The sequence below is a fragment of the Orycteropus afer genome, unplaced genomic scaffold (genome assembly GCF_000298275.1).
Source record: "Orycteropus afer afer isolate SDZICR_OR568_19922 unplaced genomic scaffold, OryAfe1.0 scaffold00685, whole genome shotgun sequence".
NCBI lineage: Eukaryota > Metazoa > Chordata > Mammalia > Tubulidentata > Orycteropodidae > Orycteropus > Orycteropus afer.
The window spans coordinates 792,174-809,251 of NW_006922272.1; the positions used below are offsets into that span (position 1 = coordinate 792,174).

At 33.2% G+C, this 17,078-nt stretch overlaps 1 protein-coding gene across 1 annotated transcript in view; it reads left to right on the top strand.

Annotated features, from left to right (window-relative positions):
* CNOT2 (CCR4-NOT transcription complex subunit 2) overlaps nt 1-12,952 on the top strand; it is a 230,332-nt gene extending 217,380 nt beyond the window's left edge. Inside the window, exons 13-17 of the mRNA XM_042783115.1 lie at nt 10-71; nt 161-210; nt 2,135-2,235; nt 3,940-4,084; nt 12,866-12,952. Coding sequence (XP_042639049.1) covers nt 10-71; nt 161-210; nt 2,135-2,235; nt 3,940-4,084; nt 12,866-12,952 — 445 coding nt within the window. The remainder of the gene's footprint in view (nt 1-9; nt 72-160; nt 211-2,134; nt 2,236-3,939; nt 4,085-12,865) is intronic.
* The last annotated feature ends 4,126 nt before the right edge of the window (nt 12,953-17,078 follow it).

The following is a 17,078-nucleotide window of genomic DNA, read 5'->3' on the forward strand; positions in this document are numbered from 1 at the left end:
CTTACTCAGAAATCTCTATCCCAAATTTGCGTCACCCTGGGCATCTTCACCTTGTCGACCTCAAGACATAGGTAGGAGAATCTGTTTGTGTTCAAATTTTTAAAAAGATATTTATAACTTGAGAATCAGTTAATAAGGCTTTTTTCATTTTATTATCCAGACTTCCATGTTCCATCTGAGTACTTAACGAACATTCACATTAGGGATAAGGTGAGTGTAGTTTATTATTCTACTCAGTCAGCATGAATATATCTATTTTTTAGGTGCTGTTTTTCAGTTTAGACAGCATATTTTTTAAATAACTAGAAACGGTCTCAAGGGTATGCTTTCTTACATCCATTCAATTGGATATAACATAATATTCTTTCTATTTTTGTTATTATGTTACTGTTTTAATGATGTCCTGGGGTTATAATTTAACAATAAACAGTATTAGGACTGGTATATTTATTACAAGGTACAACCATAACCACTGTTAGTGGGAATAAACTGTCTAACTTACCAGGTGTCATAAATTTCCTTTTGATAGTCTCATTTTAATTCCTTTATGAATAAGAAAGATTTTTCTTTACAAATTCTATAGATAAAAGTATTTTTAATGGAAATGCATATACACACACACTCACATAAATATTTAAAAACTATTTTATGACCTTTGGCTTCTGAATTTTTCTTTTCTTTTTTTTTTTTTTTTAAATTTATTACCTAAAATTCTCATTATAAAGTAACTGCTAACAACAGATTGCAGCTTTAATGTGAAAGAAAATGGTAAATACTTTTACTTTAGGGAAGAACTAAAAGAGTTCATTTCTTTTGGGGAAAAAACATGTAATAGTTTCTAGATTTTAGCCTTTGATGGTGTATAATTTAGTGAAAAAAAAATTGTTATTTACAGTACAATTTTGTAAGGATGTATAATATAAATACACTTATATAATTACAGTTTTGAGTCTGTGCCATACAGATGTGTGGTCAAATGGACATTGATGTTGTATGCAGGGGAGTAAAAAGAATATATTTCTCCTGTCTTCTAATATTTGGGTAGATGGAAGGCGAGAAGTATGAGATGGAAGTGGCCTCGTTTTTCTGTTTGTGAATTGTGTGACTTGCCTACATCTCCGTTATACAACTGTTTTGCTTCTGTTATCTAAGTGCTCCAGAAAATTTGTTCGTGCCACTTTGAGAAATATTAATTTAGAAGTTGTTGAGTTGGAGTTTGCTGCTTTAATAAGAATAACATGGATAAAGAGAAAAATTACATTCAGGAATATGTAACAGCCAAATAAACATTCAGATATAGAATCAGATAAAGAGATAAAAGTATTTTCATTTTGAAGACTTTATGTCGGAAAATGAGACTACTGAACTCGCCTACATTGCAGTTTGGTAAGCAGTTGTATTTCTGTGCCATGCTTCTCAGAGAGAAATGAAAAGCAATAGCAGTGTTTCTGTCATCATGTAAAAAAATGAAAACGATCCATTTATGATTTGTGTGCTTACCATCTGTAATTTGCTAGAAACTTACAACCAAATGATTTGTGAATTACTGTTGGATATAGATTCAGTTAACATTTCTTATGAGCCTTCTATGTATCTAGCACTCTGATAGGGTGTTTTTACATATATTCACTGATGTCATTTCTTTTACTCACTTAGTAACTATCATAGGTGCCATAATTCAGTTTTTATAATTAAAACTTGTAGACTGAGATAGTTGGCTACAGCCATATTAGTAAAAAATGGAACTAGGATTTGAATACTTGTCCTCGATCTCTGTGTCTAGTAGTCTAGAACAATATCTGGGTATTGTTGCCACATTAAATACTAGTAAATTCTTGTAGTAAAACAGGCAAAATTTTGGTCTTTCTTTGGAAGATTATTCAGCTTTTGTTATTATTAGTACATCAAATAGATGTACCAAAAATAGTTGTTAAATGGTTTTAGTCATTTAAATGAATGAACTCCTTTTAGAATTGTAATTAACTTATGTGTGTAATCATGTAATAAGTTACCTGTAACAAAAAAAAAAAAGGTTTTCTGTTTATCTTTCCATTTTCACTTGAGTGGTGGCAATTATATATCAGGATTTTCAAACATATTTTACATTTTAGAATAATTTATTTTTCTTTTCCAGCTGGCTGCAATAAAACTTGGTCGATATGGAGAAGATCTTCTCTTCTATCTTTATTACATGAATGGAGGAGACGTATTACAACTTTTAGCTGCAGTAGAGCTGTAGGTTCATAGTATCTTAATTTTCTACTATAGTGGATCTTGATTGTTCTAAAAGCATTTTTTTTTTTTTAAATAAAATGTTGATGGCTATCGTTTCTTAAGTGGAAATATTTCTTCACTGAAAAGTTTATTTTTACATTTGGTAAAATACACATAATTTAGATTGAAATCATATTTTACCATGGGTTCATAATCATGATATACGCAAAAATAAAGAATATCAAGTTTAACCCTAAAATTTTTAAGTAGACAAAATCAACTTAACATGGGTTTCACAAATCTAATTTTGGTAAATACGTGAAATAAAATCATAGCTCATGACTCTGGTTCTTCTTATTCCTTGTGGATCAATATAATTTAATGATGGTGAATTTCGTCATTTAGTAAATATTTATTGAATATTATTACAGGGCTCTGAATATTTGTTATGTGTTTTGAAGTTTGATAAAGTCTATATTCTTTATCAGCAGCTTGCTTATTGAACAATTTAATCATAAGTTAGTATACAAAAGTTTGTCTATTTCTTTGTATTTCTCTTTCACCTGATGCTCTAAGGATAAATGTTTTGTGCCACATTTCTCATATGTCCAACTGGTAACATAAGTTACCATGCCCTTATTACTAAAAATTTATTGCTTTAGGATTGAGAGACCTTTTCTCATATTTAAGTATCCCTCTGGTAGCATAGTGGCTAAGACACTTGCCTGCTAACCAGACGGCTGGCGGTTCAAACCCACCAACCACTCCTCGGAAGGAAGGTTGGGCAATCCTACTTCCGTAGTGATACTGCCTCGGAAACCCAAGGAGGGGTCGCTATGAGTCGGGGCCGACTCGACAGCACATAACAACAACATAGTATTCTATAAATGACCTTGGATAAGATAGTTAAAATGGTAAATTTCATCATTACTAATGAATTATTTTTGTATTTTCTTAATTAAGAATATGTTTTCCATTCATTTTTTTAAAAGGCAAATTATTACCAATCTCATTGTTGTGCTAGGAAGATATTTACATAGAGATGTAAATAGATTTATTATGCTATCAGATTTTATTTTATTTTTTGGCACATTTATCTTCTAGGAACTATACTTTGGTTGACCCCAGTTTACAAGTAGAGAAATCTGAATTGATTCTTACATGAATTCTAATGTATATCCTTTAACCTTTTGAGAATTTAGGATCAGTGAGATAGAGTAAAAAATAAAAGTAATACATTCATTAAAAATTTTCATCATGGGTATTCTATTTAAACATGGTTATAAAATTATATATAGTTATTTCAAGTAGACTTTGTATTTAGTTGCTTACTGAATAATACAAATAGTTGGGGTCTTTATTTGTTTTCATAGATATTTAATAGTATTAAGAAGAACAAGAAATCAGTGACATTCTTAGAACACAGTGTATCTTTATCTACTTAAGTTTTTATTTCATTACTTAGAGTTTAAAGTTCTCATTTTGTTTGAGTAAAATTTGTTCAGTTATATAAAAGCATATATTAATTTAAATACTGTTTTCTGGGAAAATTCATTATTTTCTGCTTCCCTTTTTCAATAGGACTATAGTAACAAGTCAGGATTAAGAAGCATCCATATTTATGTGTAGTGTAATTATTTTCTGTTAAAAGTTTTGGAAAAATATGAAATTTTTGATGTGAACCATAGAAAAAACTTAATTACATTTTTCTTTTAAAAATTGAAGTTTTAACCGTGATTGGAGATACCACAAAGAAGAACGAGTATGGATTACCAGGGCACCAGGCATGGAGCCAACAATGAAAACCAATACATACGAGAGGGGAACATATTACTTCTTTGACTGTCTTAACTGGAGGAAAGTAGCTAAGGTATATTTTTTTCCTTGTGCAAAATTGTATATGTATAAAACTAAACTTTTTTTTTTCTTTTGTTTCTACCTCTTTGGCTTGATTTTAGCTGTAGGGAGGTCTCCAGAAACTGTTCATTTCACCAATCGTTAGGAAAATGATAGAACTTAATAAAGAAATTTTAGAATTTTGTGTGAACATTGGTAACATTTGAAATATTTTTGTAGCTACTGAATTGTAAAATAAAGATAACCCTCTTAGAATCCCAGTTGTGTATTCTTCCATTAGTGCTCCTTTAAATTATACAAGTGTGAACGTTGCCTAAAAGCAATTTATAAAGAGATAATCTTACTGTCATATGCAGAATTTCTATTAGAGCCAGTGTATGTATTACATTTTTTTCAGTACTTTATGTATTTTGTCTACCTAGTTGGGCATATAACTCATGTTCTCTGATTTTACAACTTGGGGGCTTCCCTTGATAATTCTTGGGATTTAGTAATTTTTTGTCTTAATTTCATGTCTCATAATTTTTGTTTTAATAACAAAGACAATTTTCTAGTCATTTATCATGACCGTGGCACATGTACATCAGGATAATGAGAACAGAATATGATTTTGTATCATGAAACGGTGTTTCCACAAGAAAATTGAAGATATTTCTTTGGTGCTGCTGTGTTTTATCTGGACTACTGTTTGTCTTTAAATTAGGAATATAAAAATTCAGAAGAAGAATTTCTAGTAAGTTGTCATTTAATTGTTGCTGTAGTACAGCCAAGGTAAAACTGCTTACCTGAGTGCGAATACTTAAAACTATCCTGAAAGGACCATTTGTCTCCATTTTTGAAGGATTATTTTTATATGATTTTTTTTTCTTTTTAAGTGAATTTAATGTTTTACTAGAGCCTATTAGAATTTACTATATCTAATCAATATTTCTATTTTTGCAGTTCCTCAATAAATTCCTTACTTTGATATCACTATGAAAACTTTATATTGTATGGTTTTTATAGATTTGATAAACTTCCATCCATAACTGTAAGAGGTTATAAGAAATTAACATAATTGTTTATGACTCTAGTATTTGATTCTTTAAGAATATACATAGATTTCTATAAACTCATATGAAGGCCTAGAGTATGTCTTAATAAATGTTTGTATTAGATTGATATGTAAATCCACATTTTAGACTATTAAAGAAAAATATGAATACTTCTATCTTGTTCATTTAAGTAGTTTTCATCACATATATTGTAATGTGCTGCATAACGTCCATTTGGACAATGTCAGACCTCACAAACGTTCCTGGTCCCAACCCCTGTAAAGCCAGTTGTATTAAAAATGTGAGGTACATGCAGTGGTTCATAATAAAAAAACGACCCTACTTTGCAGTGCACATCAAAACATTATTATTATTATTGTTTTATTATGTTACAGATGTTTTAGTGTATCTAGAAGTGTTTCTTTAATTTTTTTTATGTATAGAAAGGTATATAATATACTAAGTCAAACGCTTGACTAACTGACTTTAGATATAAACCATATATAACTGTTCCAATTTATGTACAAATTCAACCTAACAGACTTAAGAATGGGACTCATTTGTAATCTGGGGACTGCCTATGTATAATATGGTGTTCGCACAACATCCAAATAACATAACACTTTATTTCACATGTTCGTGGACTCTAAGTGACTCATGGCTGTACTTACTTTTACTTAACAAATTTTCCAGAAATTTTATTTTAAATAAGCAATATTTTAATATTTAAATATTTTAATTAAGCAATATTTAAAACTATAGTGAGTTTTGTTTGTTTTATTTAAACAGAAGAAAAATACATCTTGAAAATGAGTTCTTTGGACAATTTTTATAGTTAGTAGTTTTGGGATTTTTTAATCAGCTTTATTAAATTGATAAAATGTAAAAACATTTTACGGAGACGATATAAAATGCTTATCAGATATTTGTAACAGGAGATTTATATCCCAAGAAGGTATATAAAACTTCAAAGAAAAATATTGGAAAACATGAGCCTGTCAAAAATAAGACATTCCAAAAAGCAAAACTTGTTGCCATCAAGTCATTTCAGACTCAAAGCGACTCGGTAGGACAGAGTAGAACGTAGTGTCCAAGGCTGCAATCCTTATGGAAGCAGACTGCCAGTTTTTCTCCTGTGGAGTGGCTGTTAAGTTCAAACTGCTGAGCTTTTGGTTAGCAACAGAGTGCTTTAACCATTGGGCCAGCAAAGGGCCTTATAAAAGACACAGAAGAAGTTAAATCTTGTTGTATTTTTATTTTTAGGTGTTTCTTAAGTGGTAAATGTCATTATTTTTCAGGCAAAGACTGTTTACTGTATATATCTGAGTTATTGTAACAACTTAAACAGAATATCTTGGTTTTGTTAGATAAATCTGTGACTTAACCTTTTAATTAAATAGAAATAATTACATTAATGACAAATAGTATATAAGACATTGTGTATATTACCTATTCTTTAAGAAATACAGTATTGTAGAAAGTGGTAGCCATGGCATTTAACTCCTGTTCCTGCTATATATGCTTTGACCTTGGGCAAGTAACCTTTCCGTACTTGTTTCTTTAAAATCGAGGTGATATTTACCTATAGATTATCATGAAGATTCCATGAGACTGCCCACATATTTGTCCATATACACTGAGTGTAGTGCCTGTCACATTGTGGGCGCTCAGGTTGTGGGAGGAGCCCTGGTTGTGGTAGTTTGTTGCTCTTGGTATCATCATCGTTATTGCAGTTTCACTATTCTTTCAAAGGTATAAAAATTGAAACTGATTGTTGTTAGGTTTCGGCATTGGTTCTAAAACTTTAGTTTGCTTCAGGGTTACCTGTAGGGTTTGTTGGTCCCTACCTCTGTTTTTTCTGATTTAGAAAGTCTGGGGCTGGGGGCTGAAGAATTTGCATTTACAAGTTTGCAGATGATGCCAATGGTGATGCTGGTCTTCTGGGGCATACTTTGAGAACCACTGGGTTAGATGATGCCCTACGAGAGAAAAAAATATCTTTGGAGGAAAGAAAAAAAAAATCTGTTAAGTAACTAACTGAAATTTTCTCCATACTAGTTGAGTAACTTTTTTTTTTTTTTTTTTTTTTTGCTGAGTATCTTTGTATATTATTCCAACCCTATATATGGAAAAAATTCTGGATGTTTGCAATAGACATCAGTATGATCTTAGTTAAATTTTAATTAGACATCAACAGCTTACATGAGGAAATCAGTTTTCCACACCTAAGTTCTTTCATGAAGTTAAATATTAAGAAATAACCTAAATGTTAATGAAGGACCCTTTCTTTCTTTTGGAGTTCCAGTGGCGTAATTGGTTAGCGCGCTGTACTTAATATGACAGTGCGAGTGGAGCGATGCCAAGGTTGTGAGTTTGATCCTCATCTGAAGCACTACAGTTTTCTAGAAGGTTTGGTGGTGTAGTGCCTAAGGCACTTGACTGCTAACCAGAAGGCTGGCAGTTCAAACCCACCAGCCACTACTCAGAAGGAAGGTTGGGCAATATACTTCCGTAGTGGTATTGCCTCCGAAACCCAATGAGGCCTCGCTATGAGTTGGATCTGACTTGACAGCAGTGCGTTTGGTTTGTCTGGTTTTCTTCTTGAAGTAATTCTCCATTCAGGTAAATGTCATTTGAAAGAAAGTTATTAACAACCATCTATTTATTTTTATTTCACCCAATTTTATCTTATCTATCTCTTAAAATTGAGCTTTTGTCTTGACCTTTACCTTTAAAAATTTTAGCTGTGAATTAGAAAATAAGACTTAAGAAATAGTAAGACTTAAGAAATAATATCACTAAGCTGTTCCCTAAGAAATATCCCTTCATTTAACAATTTGCTGGCCATGTGCACGAACCAAAAAAAAAATACAGAGCCCACTTCTGTTGGGGGTGTTCCAACTCATAGTGGCCCTATAGAACGGAGTAGAATTGCCCCATAGGATTTCTAGGGCTGTGATCTTCATGGAAGCAGACTGCCACATCTTTCTCCTGCGGAATAGCTGGTGATTTGAACCACCAACCTTTTGGCTGGCAACTGAATGCTTTAACTACTGTGCCACCACCTTCCTGCACTGACATTGTCCAACAAAATCAAGGGCAAGCCAAATGGTTGGTTTCTATCAGGTATTAATAGTAGTTCACTTCTCTTTGCTACCCTAAAATACAAACTCATGAACTTAAAGAACATTTAAATTGTATTATAGTCACAGAATAAATTTTTCACAATGTCTTCTGTGTTTTTGAGGAGTATTCAGTGCTTTCCCAGAAATTATTTTAGGAATTAACAAATTTAGGTTCTATTCGTAGTGTATTTATTAACAGACTTCATCACCTTGTAGATCCAACACCAAATAGGATTTTTAATGTTTAGAATTTTTTTAATCATGTAATAAATAGCCTGATATAAATTTAACTAAGATCATACTGATGTCTATTGCAAACATCCAGAATTTTTTCCATATATAGGGTTGGAATAATATACAAAGATTTTTTTTCCCACATTAATTTTATTGGTACATACTATATCTTTATACTTTTATTTGCAAAATGATAAAAATTATTTCTAATAACTTAAGATTTTTTTACTACTTCTTAAAATTTATAATAAGGATTTATTGTGGTATAAAGAAAGCTGACATATTTGAGAATTTAAAATTTTTTTTAAATTCCTGCATTTTAATAATTTGATCATCTGAATCCAGTGCATATATTTGAATTCTGTCTTATAAATAATCTGCTGAGAAGACATACCCTAATTTTAATAATAGAAAAGCCAAAGCATTAGAAACTTTATTTAATAATTAAAAGAATCTTGTTTTTCTTTTCATCAAAAGATAAGCATACATACAGATTTTTTAAATACATAATTATTGAATATTATCTCACAAATTAAGTGTTGTGTTCCTGAAACAAGTGGAGAAGCTGTTTTTATCATTAATTCATTTGTTGTTAATTACACATCAACTGGAGGTGTGATGGCTGTGTTTCTATGTCAACTTGGCTAGGCCTGGTTGAGTAGCTGGTCAGCTGGATGTAGTATTCCCCATGATGAGACTGGTAATCAACTCCATGGGGGAATCTACTGGGAGCAGCTGAGTAGCTGCCTTTGGGTATGTGGTCTGTTTCCAGTATATAAGGAGAAGCTTTGAGAATGGTCTCTAGCATATGGCACACTTGGACCCTGCATGTAGCTGTGTCATTGCTCAGCAGCTTGCTATGTTCTGCCGACCTTGGGACTTACGATGGACTTAAGTTAATGGCCTGCCGTGTGGTTTGGTAACATCAGGACTGTGCCTTTTTCCTTGTCAACCTTGGGGCTTCTCAACCTCAGCAGCCAGCAGCCATCTGAGTGAAGAAATGCCTCTAGTTCCAGTGGGCCAGGAGAGGAGGCAGAGCTGGACCCCAAGGTTGAGGGGCTTTCACCCAGCCCCTAGAGCCTGGCCGTTTGAACTTGGACTTAAAGCCTCCAAATTGTAAGAATAAACTCCTGTTTGTTAAGGCCATCCCATTTGTGGTATATTTCCTGTCAGAGTGGCACTAGGTAACCAGAACAGAAGGCAAGGAACCATGGTGGCACAGCGGTTAAACTCTTCAGCCGCTAATCAAATGGTTGATGATTTGAACTCACTCAGTCTGCAGAAGAAAGGCCTGGCAATAAGCTTCTGTAAAGATGGTGGTGCTGTGTGCCAGCATGTCACTTCCCACTCATACCAACCATGTAAGACAAAATAGAGCTTTCCCACAAGGTTTCTTTATGTGATATTTGCCCCCATGGAACCACTGATGGGTTCGAACCACTGGCTTTTTGATTAGCAGCTGAGCACTTAATCATTGTGCCACCAAAGCTCCTTTCCATAAAGATTATAGCCTGGAAAACCCTGTGGGGCAGCACTGCTCTGTCTCACGTGGAGTCAGTATGAATGGAAATGGATTCAGTGGCACTTAACAGCAACAGGGACCTAGGTCTAGTATAATCAGGAGGTGATAGTATATAAAATAGACAAACTTAATTGTCCCCACAAATGAACAATGGTGTGTATGAATGTTATTATGTGTATTCATAGAACATAAACATGTAATAGAGATGTAATCAGTGTTCACAGTTAGGGAACAAAGAAATACTAGTTTGTTTTAGCGTTCTTTTAAGAAGAATAAAAATATATAGAAGGCAAATTTGACCTTCATAATTTGAGTCTGTGATATACAAGAGCCTCGTGATTTTTTTAATGATTATATGGAAATACTTATGCTCCTTAGAGTTAAATTGACCTTTTTAATACATAGAAAAAATACGCATTTATTAAGTTAATCTAGTTTAAATTCTAATTTAGAATTTTGGTTTTTATAAGTTAGAGATAGTAGAATTTATCATTTTTCAGTTATAAATTGACTTTTTATCCTATACAAACCAAAAACCAAACTCATTGCTATTGAGTCGCATCTGACTCATAGCTATCTGACTCAAAGCCCTCCTTGGGTTTCCTAGGTAGTTTCACTATGGAATTATATTGTCCAATCTTCCTTCCAAGGAGTAGCTGATGGGTTTGAACTCCCAGCCTTGTGGTTAGCAGTCAAATGCCTTAGGCATTACACCACCAGAGTTCCTTTTATCCTATAGCAACATATATTTGTGTCAATTTTAATTTCAAAAGAATAATAATATATTTTACTCACTAATGTAAATATTCAACTTCAGCCAAGCAATACATTCTTTTAATTTCTGGACAAAGATGAGGAAAGGGGGAGTGGTGGCTATACAATGCATAGCATGACGATTTTGGTGGTCATTCTGGTTTTGGCTAGATTTTACTGATAAGCAAATAACATTTCTTACTCTCTTCCTTGGTTTACTATATGTAGGGAGCCTTTTCAGGTTAAAGTCACAACAGTCTGCCTTTATGAATATGTTTGTCAAGAGACTGAATTTTTCCAGCATTATTTCTAGATAGGGGTATAATGCACTAATTCTTTTTTGGATCTTGGGTAAAATTATTTAAAATAATGTTATTCGAAAAGATACAGGCTTTGGCATCACACGGGTCTGGATCCTAATCTTAGGTCCACCACTTACTATGTAGCTTGAGCAAGTTTCTTCTGAGTGTCATTATCCTCAGGTGCAAATGAGGATAATGACATTTACTTTATAAAGATAAAGGCGCTCTGGTGGCACAGTGGTTAAAGCATTTGGCTGCCATCTGAAAAGGTTGGCAGTTCAAACCTACTAGCCACTCCATGGGAGAAAGATGAGGCAGTCTGCTTTCATAAATATTTACAGCCTTGGGAATCATGAGGTGGTTCTGCTCTACCCTGTACGGTCACTATGAGTCAGAATTGACTCACTGGTGCTGGATTTGGTTTGTTTTCCTGTAAAGATGAGAATAAAATTACCCGTGTCTCTAGTTTTGGCACATAGGAGGCTTTCAATAAATTATTTCTGTCATTGTTAATATATTATCCTTAAATTTTAAATATTTGATTCTGGATCTTAAAGTTTAATTAATATAGCCTAGATTTTTCATTTTTGTTTTAATAATTATAATAGTAATTAATAAAACCTAATAAAATTCCATAAAAATCATGGAACGAATTTGAAACCAGAAAGGTAAAATAAAATATACCAACTAACCAATGGTGCTGGAATTACTTGTTGGCTTAATTTGTAATGTTATTGTGTGCTGAGAGTGGGTTCCGACTCATAGTGACCCTGTAGGGCAGAGTAGAACTGCTCCCAAGAGGCTTTCCTTGGCTATAAATCTTGAAGAGAGCAGATCACCAGGTCTTCCCTCCTGCGGAGCAGCTGGTAGGTTCGAGCCACCTGTCTTTCCGCTATCAGTGGAATACTTAACCATTATTCCATCAAGGATCCTTAAATACAGCTTAAGAGTGATAGTTCTTTAAGTGGGATTGTACAGTGATAGTTAGTGCTAATATATTCAGGTTGTAGAAGTAATTTTAGAATCATCTTTTGGGAGTTGAAAAAATACATTAATATACAGTTACATTTTGATTTTTTATTCCTGATCTTTGAGGAAATATAAAAAATTGCTTCACCATTCCTAAATTTTAAAATTCATGAAGTTAATAGAGTATTTGAAAATCTGATTAAAACAAGCTGTACAGTGAGTCTTCCTATATACCTACAGCAAAACAGCAATTGCATTATCTTAAGTCAAGGTTTTGAGTTTGTGAAGTATAAAGTTTGTAGATGTGCAAGTTTTAAGTTCATTGTTTTCCCAAAATTTTAATGAGTGGTTGGTTAGTCAGTTTGGGTTTTTTTTTTTTTTTTTGGTAAGTGTGATAACAAAATTGAAAGATATACTTCATTTCTAAGGTTTTTTTTTTTTTTTTAATGGAAAGGACAAGAAGTAAAATGTTAGGTTTTATACTTCATTTAAGGGGTTCTCACTTTAAAATGTCCTTTAATTTTTAGTCCTTTTCATTAGAAATATGTGAAATGCCCCCCCTTTAGACTTATTTTTAAGCAAAGAAATGCATAGAATTTCAATGTCTTAAAATAGATGTTCATAGGTAGTCTTTGACTTTTAAGCAGAAAGTCTGTATTTTTTTAACTTCTCAGACAGAAACTATAGCACATTATATTTCTTCAACCTGCATTTTTCTTAGAGGGGAAAAGAATTGTTATATCTATCTATGTTTGTAGGTATTTTCTGTATTCATATAGCAAAATGTATTGTGACAAAAGGAGATTAGAAGAGGAGGTGACAATGAAATCATCTCAGTTTCATTTATTTTTATAGGAATTCCATCTGGAATATGACAAATTAGAAGAACGGCCTCACCTGCCATCCACCTTCAACTACAACCCTGCTCAGCAAGCCTTCTAAAGACTTCCCTTTTCTTGGGGTATGGCTGTCTCAGCACAATACTCAACATAACTGCAGAACTGATGTGGCTCAGGCACCCTGGTTATAATTCCTTGAGGATCTGGCAGTTGGCTTATGCAAAGGGTCACCATTTGAGGTCCTGCCTTACTAATTATGTGCTGCCCAACATCTAAATTTGTAATTTGTTTTTCTCTAGTTCGAGCAGGGTCTAAATTTTTTCATTTATTTTCTTTTTGCCAGCAGACAGACTTGGTCTATAAAGACACGCAAGTACACTGACAGAAGTTTACCAGTTAGTTTCTAAAATGTAAAAAAGAAAACCCACAAAAGCCTCAACAAAATTAGACCACAAAATTTTCATTGTTCATTGTAGCACTATTGGTAATAAAATAACAAATGTTTGTGCATTTTTATGTGAAGATCCTTCTCATATTTCATTTGGAAAGATGAGCAAGGTCTGCTTCTTCATTTTACTTCCCCTTCTGTTTTTGAAAGGCAGTTTCGCCAAGCTTAATGCAGAGTATCTGACTGTTTAGAAGAAAGATATTGCCACAATCTCTGGATGGTTTCCAGGGTTGTGTTATTACTGAGCTTCATCTTTCCAGAATGAGCAAAACACTGTCCAGTCTTTGTTACAATTTTGTAATAAATGTGTACATTTTTTTTAAATTTTTGGACATCACATGAATAAAGGTATGTATGTACGAATGTGTATATATTATATATATGACATCTATTTTGGAAAATGTTTGCCCTGCTGTACCTCATTTTTAGGAGGTGTGCATGGATGCAATATATGAAAAATGGGACATTCTGGAACTGCTGGTCAGGGGACTTTGTCGCCCTGTGTATTAAAGGGCCAGATATTCAGCAGCCAAGGACATCCATACCCAAGTGAATGTGATGGGACTTAAAGAAGTGAACTGAGACAATTCACTCTGGCTGTTTGAACAGCAGCGTTTCATAGGAAGAGAAAAAAAGATCAATCTTGTATTTTCTGACCACATAAAGGCTTCTTCTCTTTGTAATAAAGTAGAAAAGCTCTCCTCACTGCAGTGTTGACTTTGATTTGAAATTGTGACATTATTTCTTCAACATGAAAAATAGAGGGGAAAAAAGTTTCACAAATACCAAACTGAATGGTGACTAAGCAATTTAAAATGAGTCTTTTTTTTTCCTTCTTCTTTTTTTCTACTTTTGCCAAATAATGTAATGGAAACATACACCATTTGTAGGTTAAAAACATAGACAGTATTAGCCAAATTAAAAATAATAGAAAAGTATTTTTAAATGGATTATGGCAGCACTAGAAATAAAATGCCCTGAACACTCTTGGGATGCAATTAGAACACTTTGTTTGATGAGAAATGTTTGATTGACTATGGGAATTTATCTTTAAGAGGTACTGTGCAAATTAAGGTAGGCCAATAAAAGGGAGAGTGCAGTAGAATTTACCTTCAGTTTGCTGGCCTGGATATTTATGAGTTATGGATTCTTTTCTATCTGAAGACAAATAACATATTTTAAAATGCCTGAAGGCTGAAGCTACCAAAGCAGAATTAGAGATATAGAGTAGAGGAAAAAAAAGAAAGATAGTAAGTTTTGATTATTTAAGTTTTCATTTTAACCTATATTTCTATGTAGAGTGAAAGTTTGTTGACATTTTCCAAATCATGTTTGAAAATGAAACATTTATGTGTTGTGTTTATGTATCAGGAATATAAAATGGCTTAAATATAGCTTTTTTTTTTTTTTGGTAAGATATGAGAAACTGACATAAAAATATCAAGATTTTTTATCTTTCAGAATTGAACCAAAGCATCTCCTCAGTAGGAAAGCTGGCACTTAGTAATTATAGTTTTATCTATTGTACAAAAAAAATCTTCACAGAACACCATACTCATTTGACATAAACTAGAGTAAAATCCTAGAAATTACTATTTTTTTTAAATAAACATTACATCTTTTCATAATGATTAACTTTGTAAAACATAAGTTTTCCTACAAAGCCATGAGAAAGATGATGGGGGAAAAAAGACAATAGAATGGGATGTTTATTCTTAAGAATACAAACATAACAAAGAATCTGGATTAGATTCTCAGTTAAAGTATGATCGTGATAGGTACTGTATGGATAACTCAGAAAAACAAAATAGCACTTACCAAGTGGTTTATTCTCTGGGCTCTAATTTGTTCTTTTTAAACTGCCATATAAAGAGTTGTAAGGGCACTATTTTCCACTTTTCTGAATTCTTTTTACCTTAAACCATGAAAACAAGGACACTCTTGCATGTAAACCAGCTTTTTATAACTTGTTAAGACCATGACTTCAACACCAAGTTTAAAAATTCTATAACATTATTATATTCCTTGGTTTTATGATTTGTGGTTAACCATGTACAGAAATTGACATAAACTAATTATATTTCACATTTCTTCATAGGATTAATTTTGTCAGTTTTTCCCAAATAGTTAGTGACATGGATATGCACACTATGTTAAATAAATTTTGAGATAAACTACAATTGGCTTTCTGGAAACAAAAGCTATTTAGTTGCAAAGGGAAGTCCTTTAAGCTTACTTAGTTACAAGTATTTATGCTTCTTGTGGTGGTACCATAATTTCTATGACGAAACTCCATTTTTAGGAATTTTTCATTGCACAAGTAGTTTTCCTTCTATATAAACAATTTTAATTAAGAACTAAAAGTTTATTTGAATTTTTACAGTATTTATAAAGCCAGCCACTTAAATTAATCTTTTTTTTTTTTTTTTTGCCACTGAAATTGGAACACCATAGGTGCTTGATAAATAGTTGTTGATTGAATGGTATAAGTTGATGATTCAATTTGAAAATAAAATGTACATATTAAAGCACTGAGCTTTGAAATAATTACTATTTTGTGCTTTAATTTCAATTTCACAATAATGTTTTTGTTTTCAGTTAAGCTTCAGAAATTTCAGCTTTTTCCCACTCTCCCAATTCTAGCTGATCCCTCATCCCTCCCCCATTTCATTCATAAACCATAGATCTTCCCATTCTGTTAAATCTTCTCAATTACTCATAAAATATATGGCCTCTGAGCATGGCTGCAAAGGAAGACTCTCTTAGTTTATTGAACTTAGATATGCTTACTAACATCAATTTTGCAAAAAGTTGCTGGAAACCTAAACATTATGTATGTCAAAAAAGTGGATGTCAGTATTCAGTGTTCTCTTAACCATGGTTTGTTAACATAGTTAATAAAGAAGACCTAGAAATACCCACTAACAAGACACCAGTAAGGCAGTCTCTGAAGAATAAGACACATATCTCTTGTGTATTTACTTTTTAAAAGCTGTGTTCTAATGGCACATCACAAGGTAAGACTCTTTTTGCCACTGGCATTACCAATGAATTAAATCATACCATACATACATACATGACAACTTGGGGGATAAAGCAAATAAACAGTTAAAAGTCAAACTTGGTATCTAAATTGAACCCAGTAGTTAGGTATATTGGGTTCAATCTCATAGGATATACTCAATCAGGACAATTATTTGGTTTTGCTCTTTAGGTGCTAAAAGTATTTATAAAGGAAAGCAGAATATTATCCCCGGAAGGAAGGTTGGGCAATCCTACTTCCGTAGTGATACTGCCTCGGAAACCCAAGGAGGGGTCGCTATGAGTCGGGGCCGACTCGATGGCACATAACAACAACAACAACAAAAGAGTGGTTCAGGAGCTCTGGTAGCATAGTGCCTAAGGCACTTGACTGCTAACCAGAAGGCTGGCGGTTCAAACCCACCAGCCACTCCTCGGAAGGAAGGTTGGGCAATCTTACTCTGTAGTGATACTGCCTCGGAAACCCAAGGAGGGGTCGCTATGAGTTGGGGCCGACTCGATGGCAAACAACAGCAACAAAGAGTGGTTCATATGTAGGTTAATGTGACTTGTGATTCCACTGCCAAGAATACTAATGAAAATCCTAGGTTACATTAAGTGCTCAGAACAAGGTGTAGGAAGCCTGCTATATTTGAAATGGTCATGCTAACCGTTTGAAAGGCCAGGTCCAGTTTGAATGCCGTATTTTAAGAGCTGCCTTAACTGGGAAGATACAAGGGCAGGGGAGAGGTAGCATGCT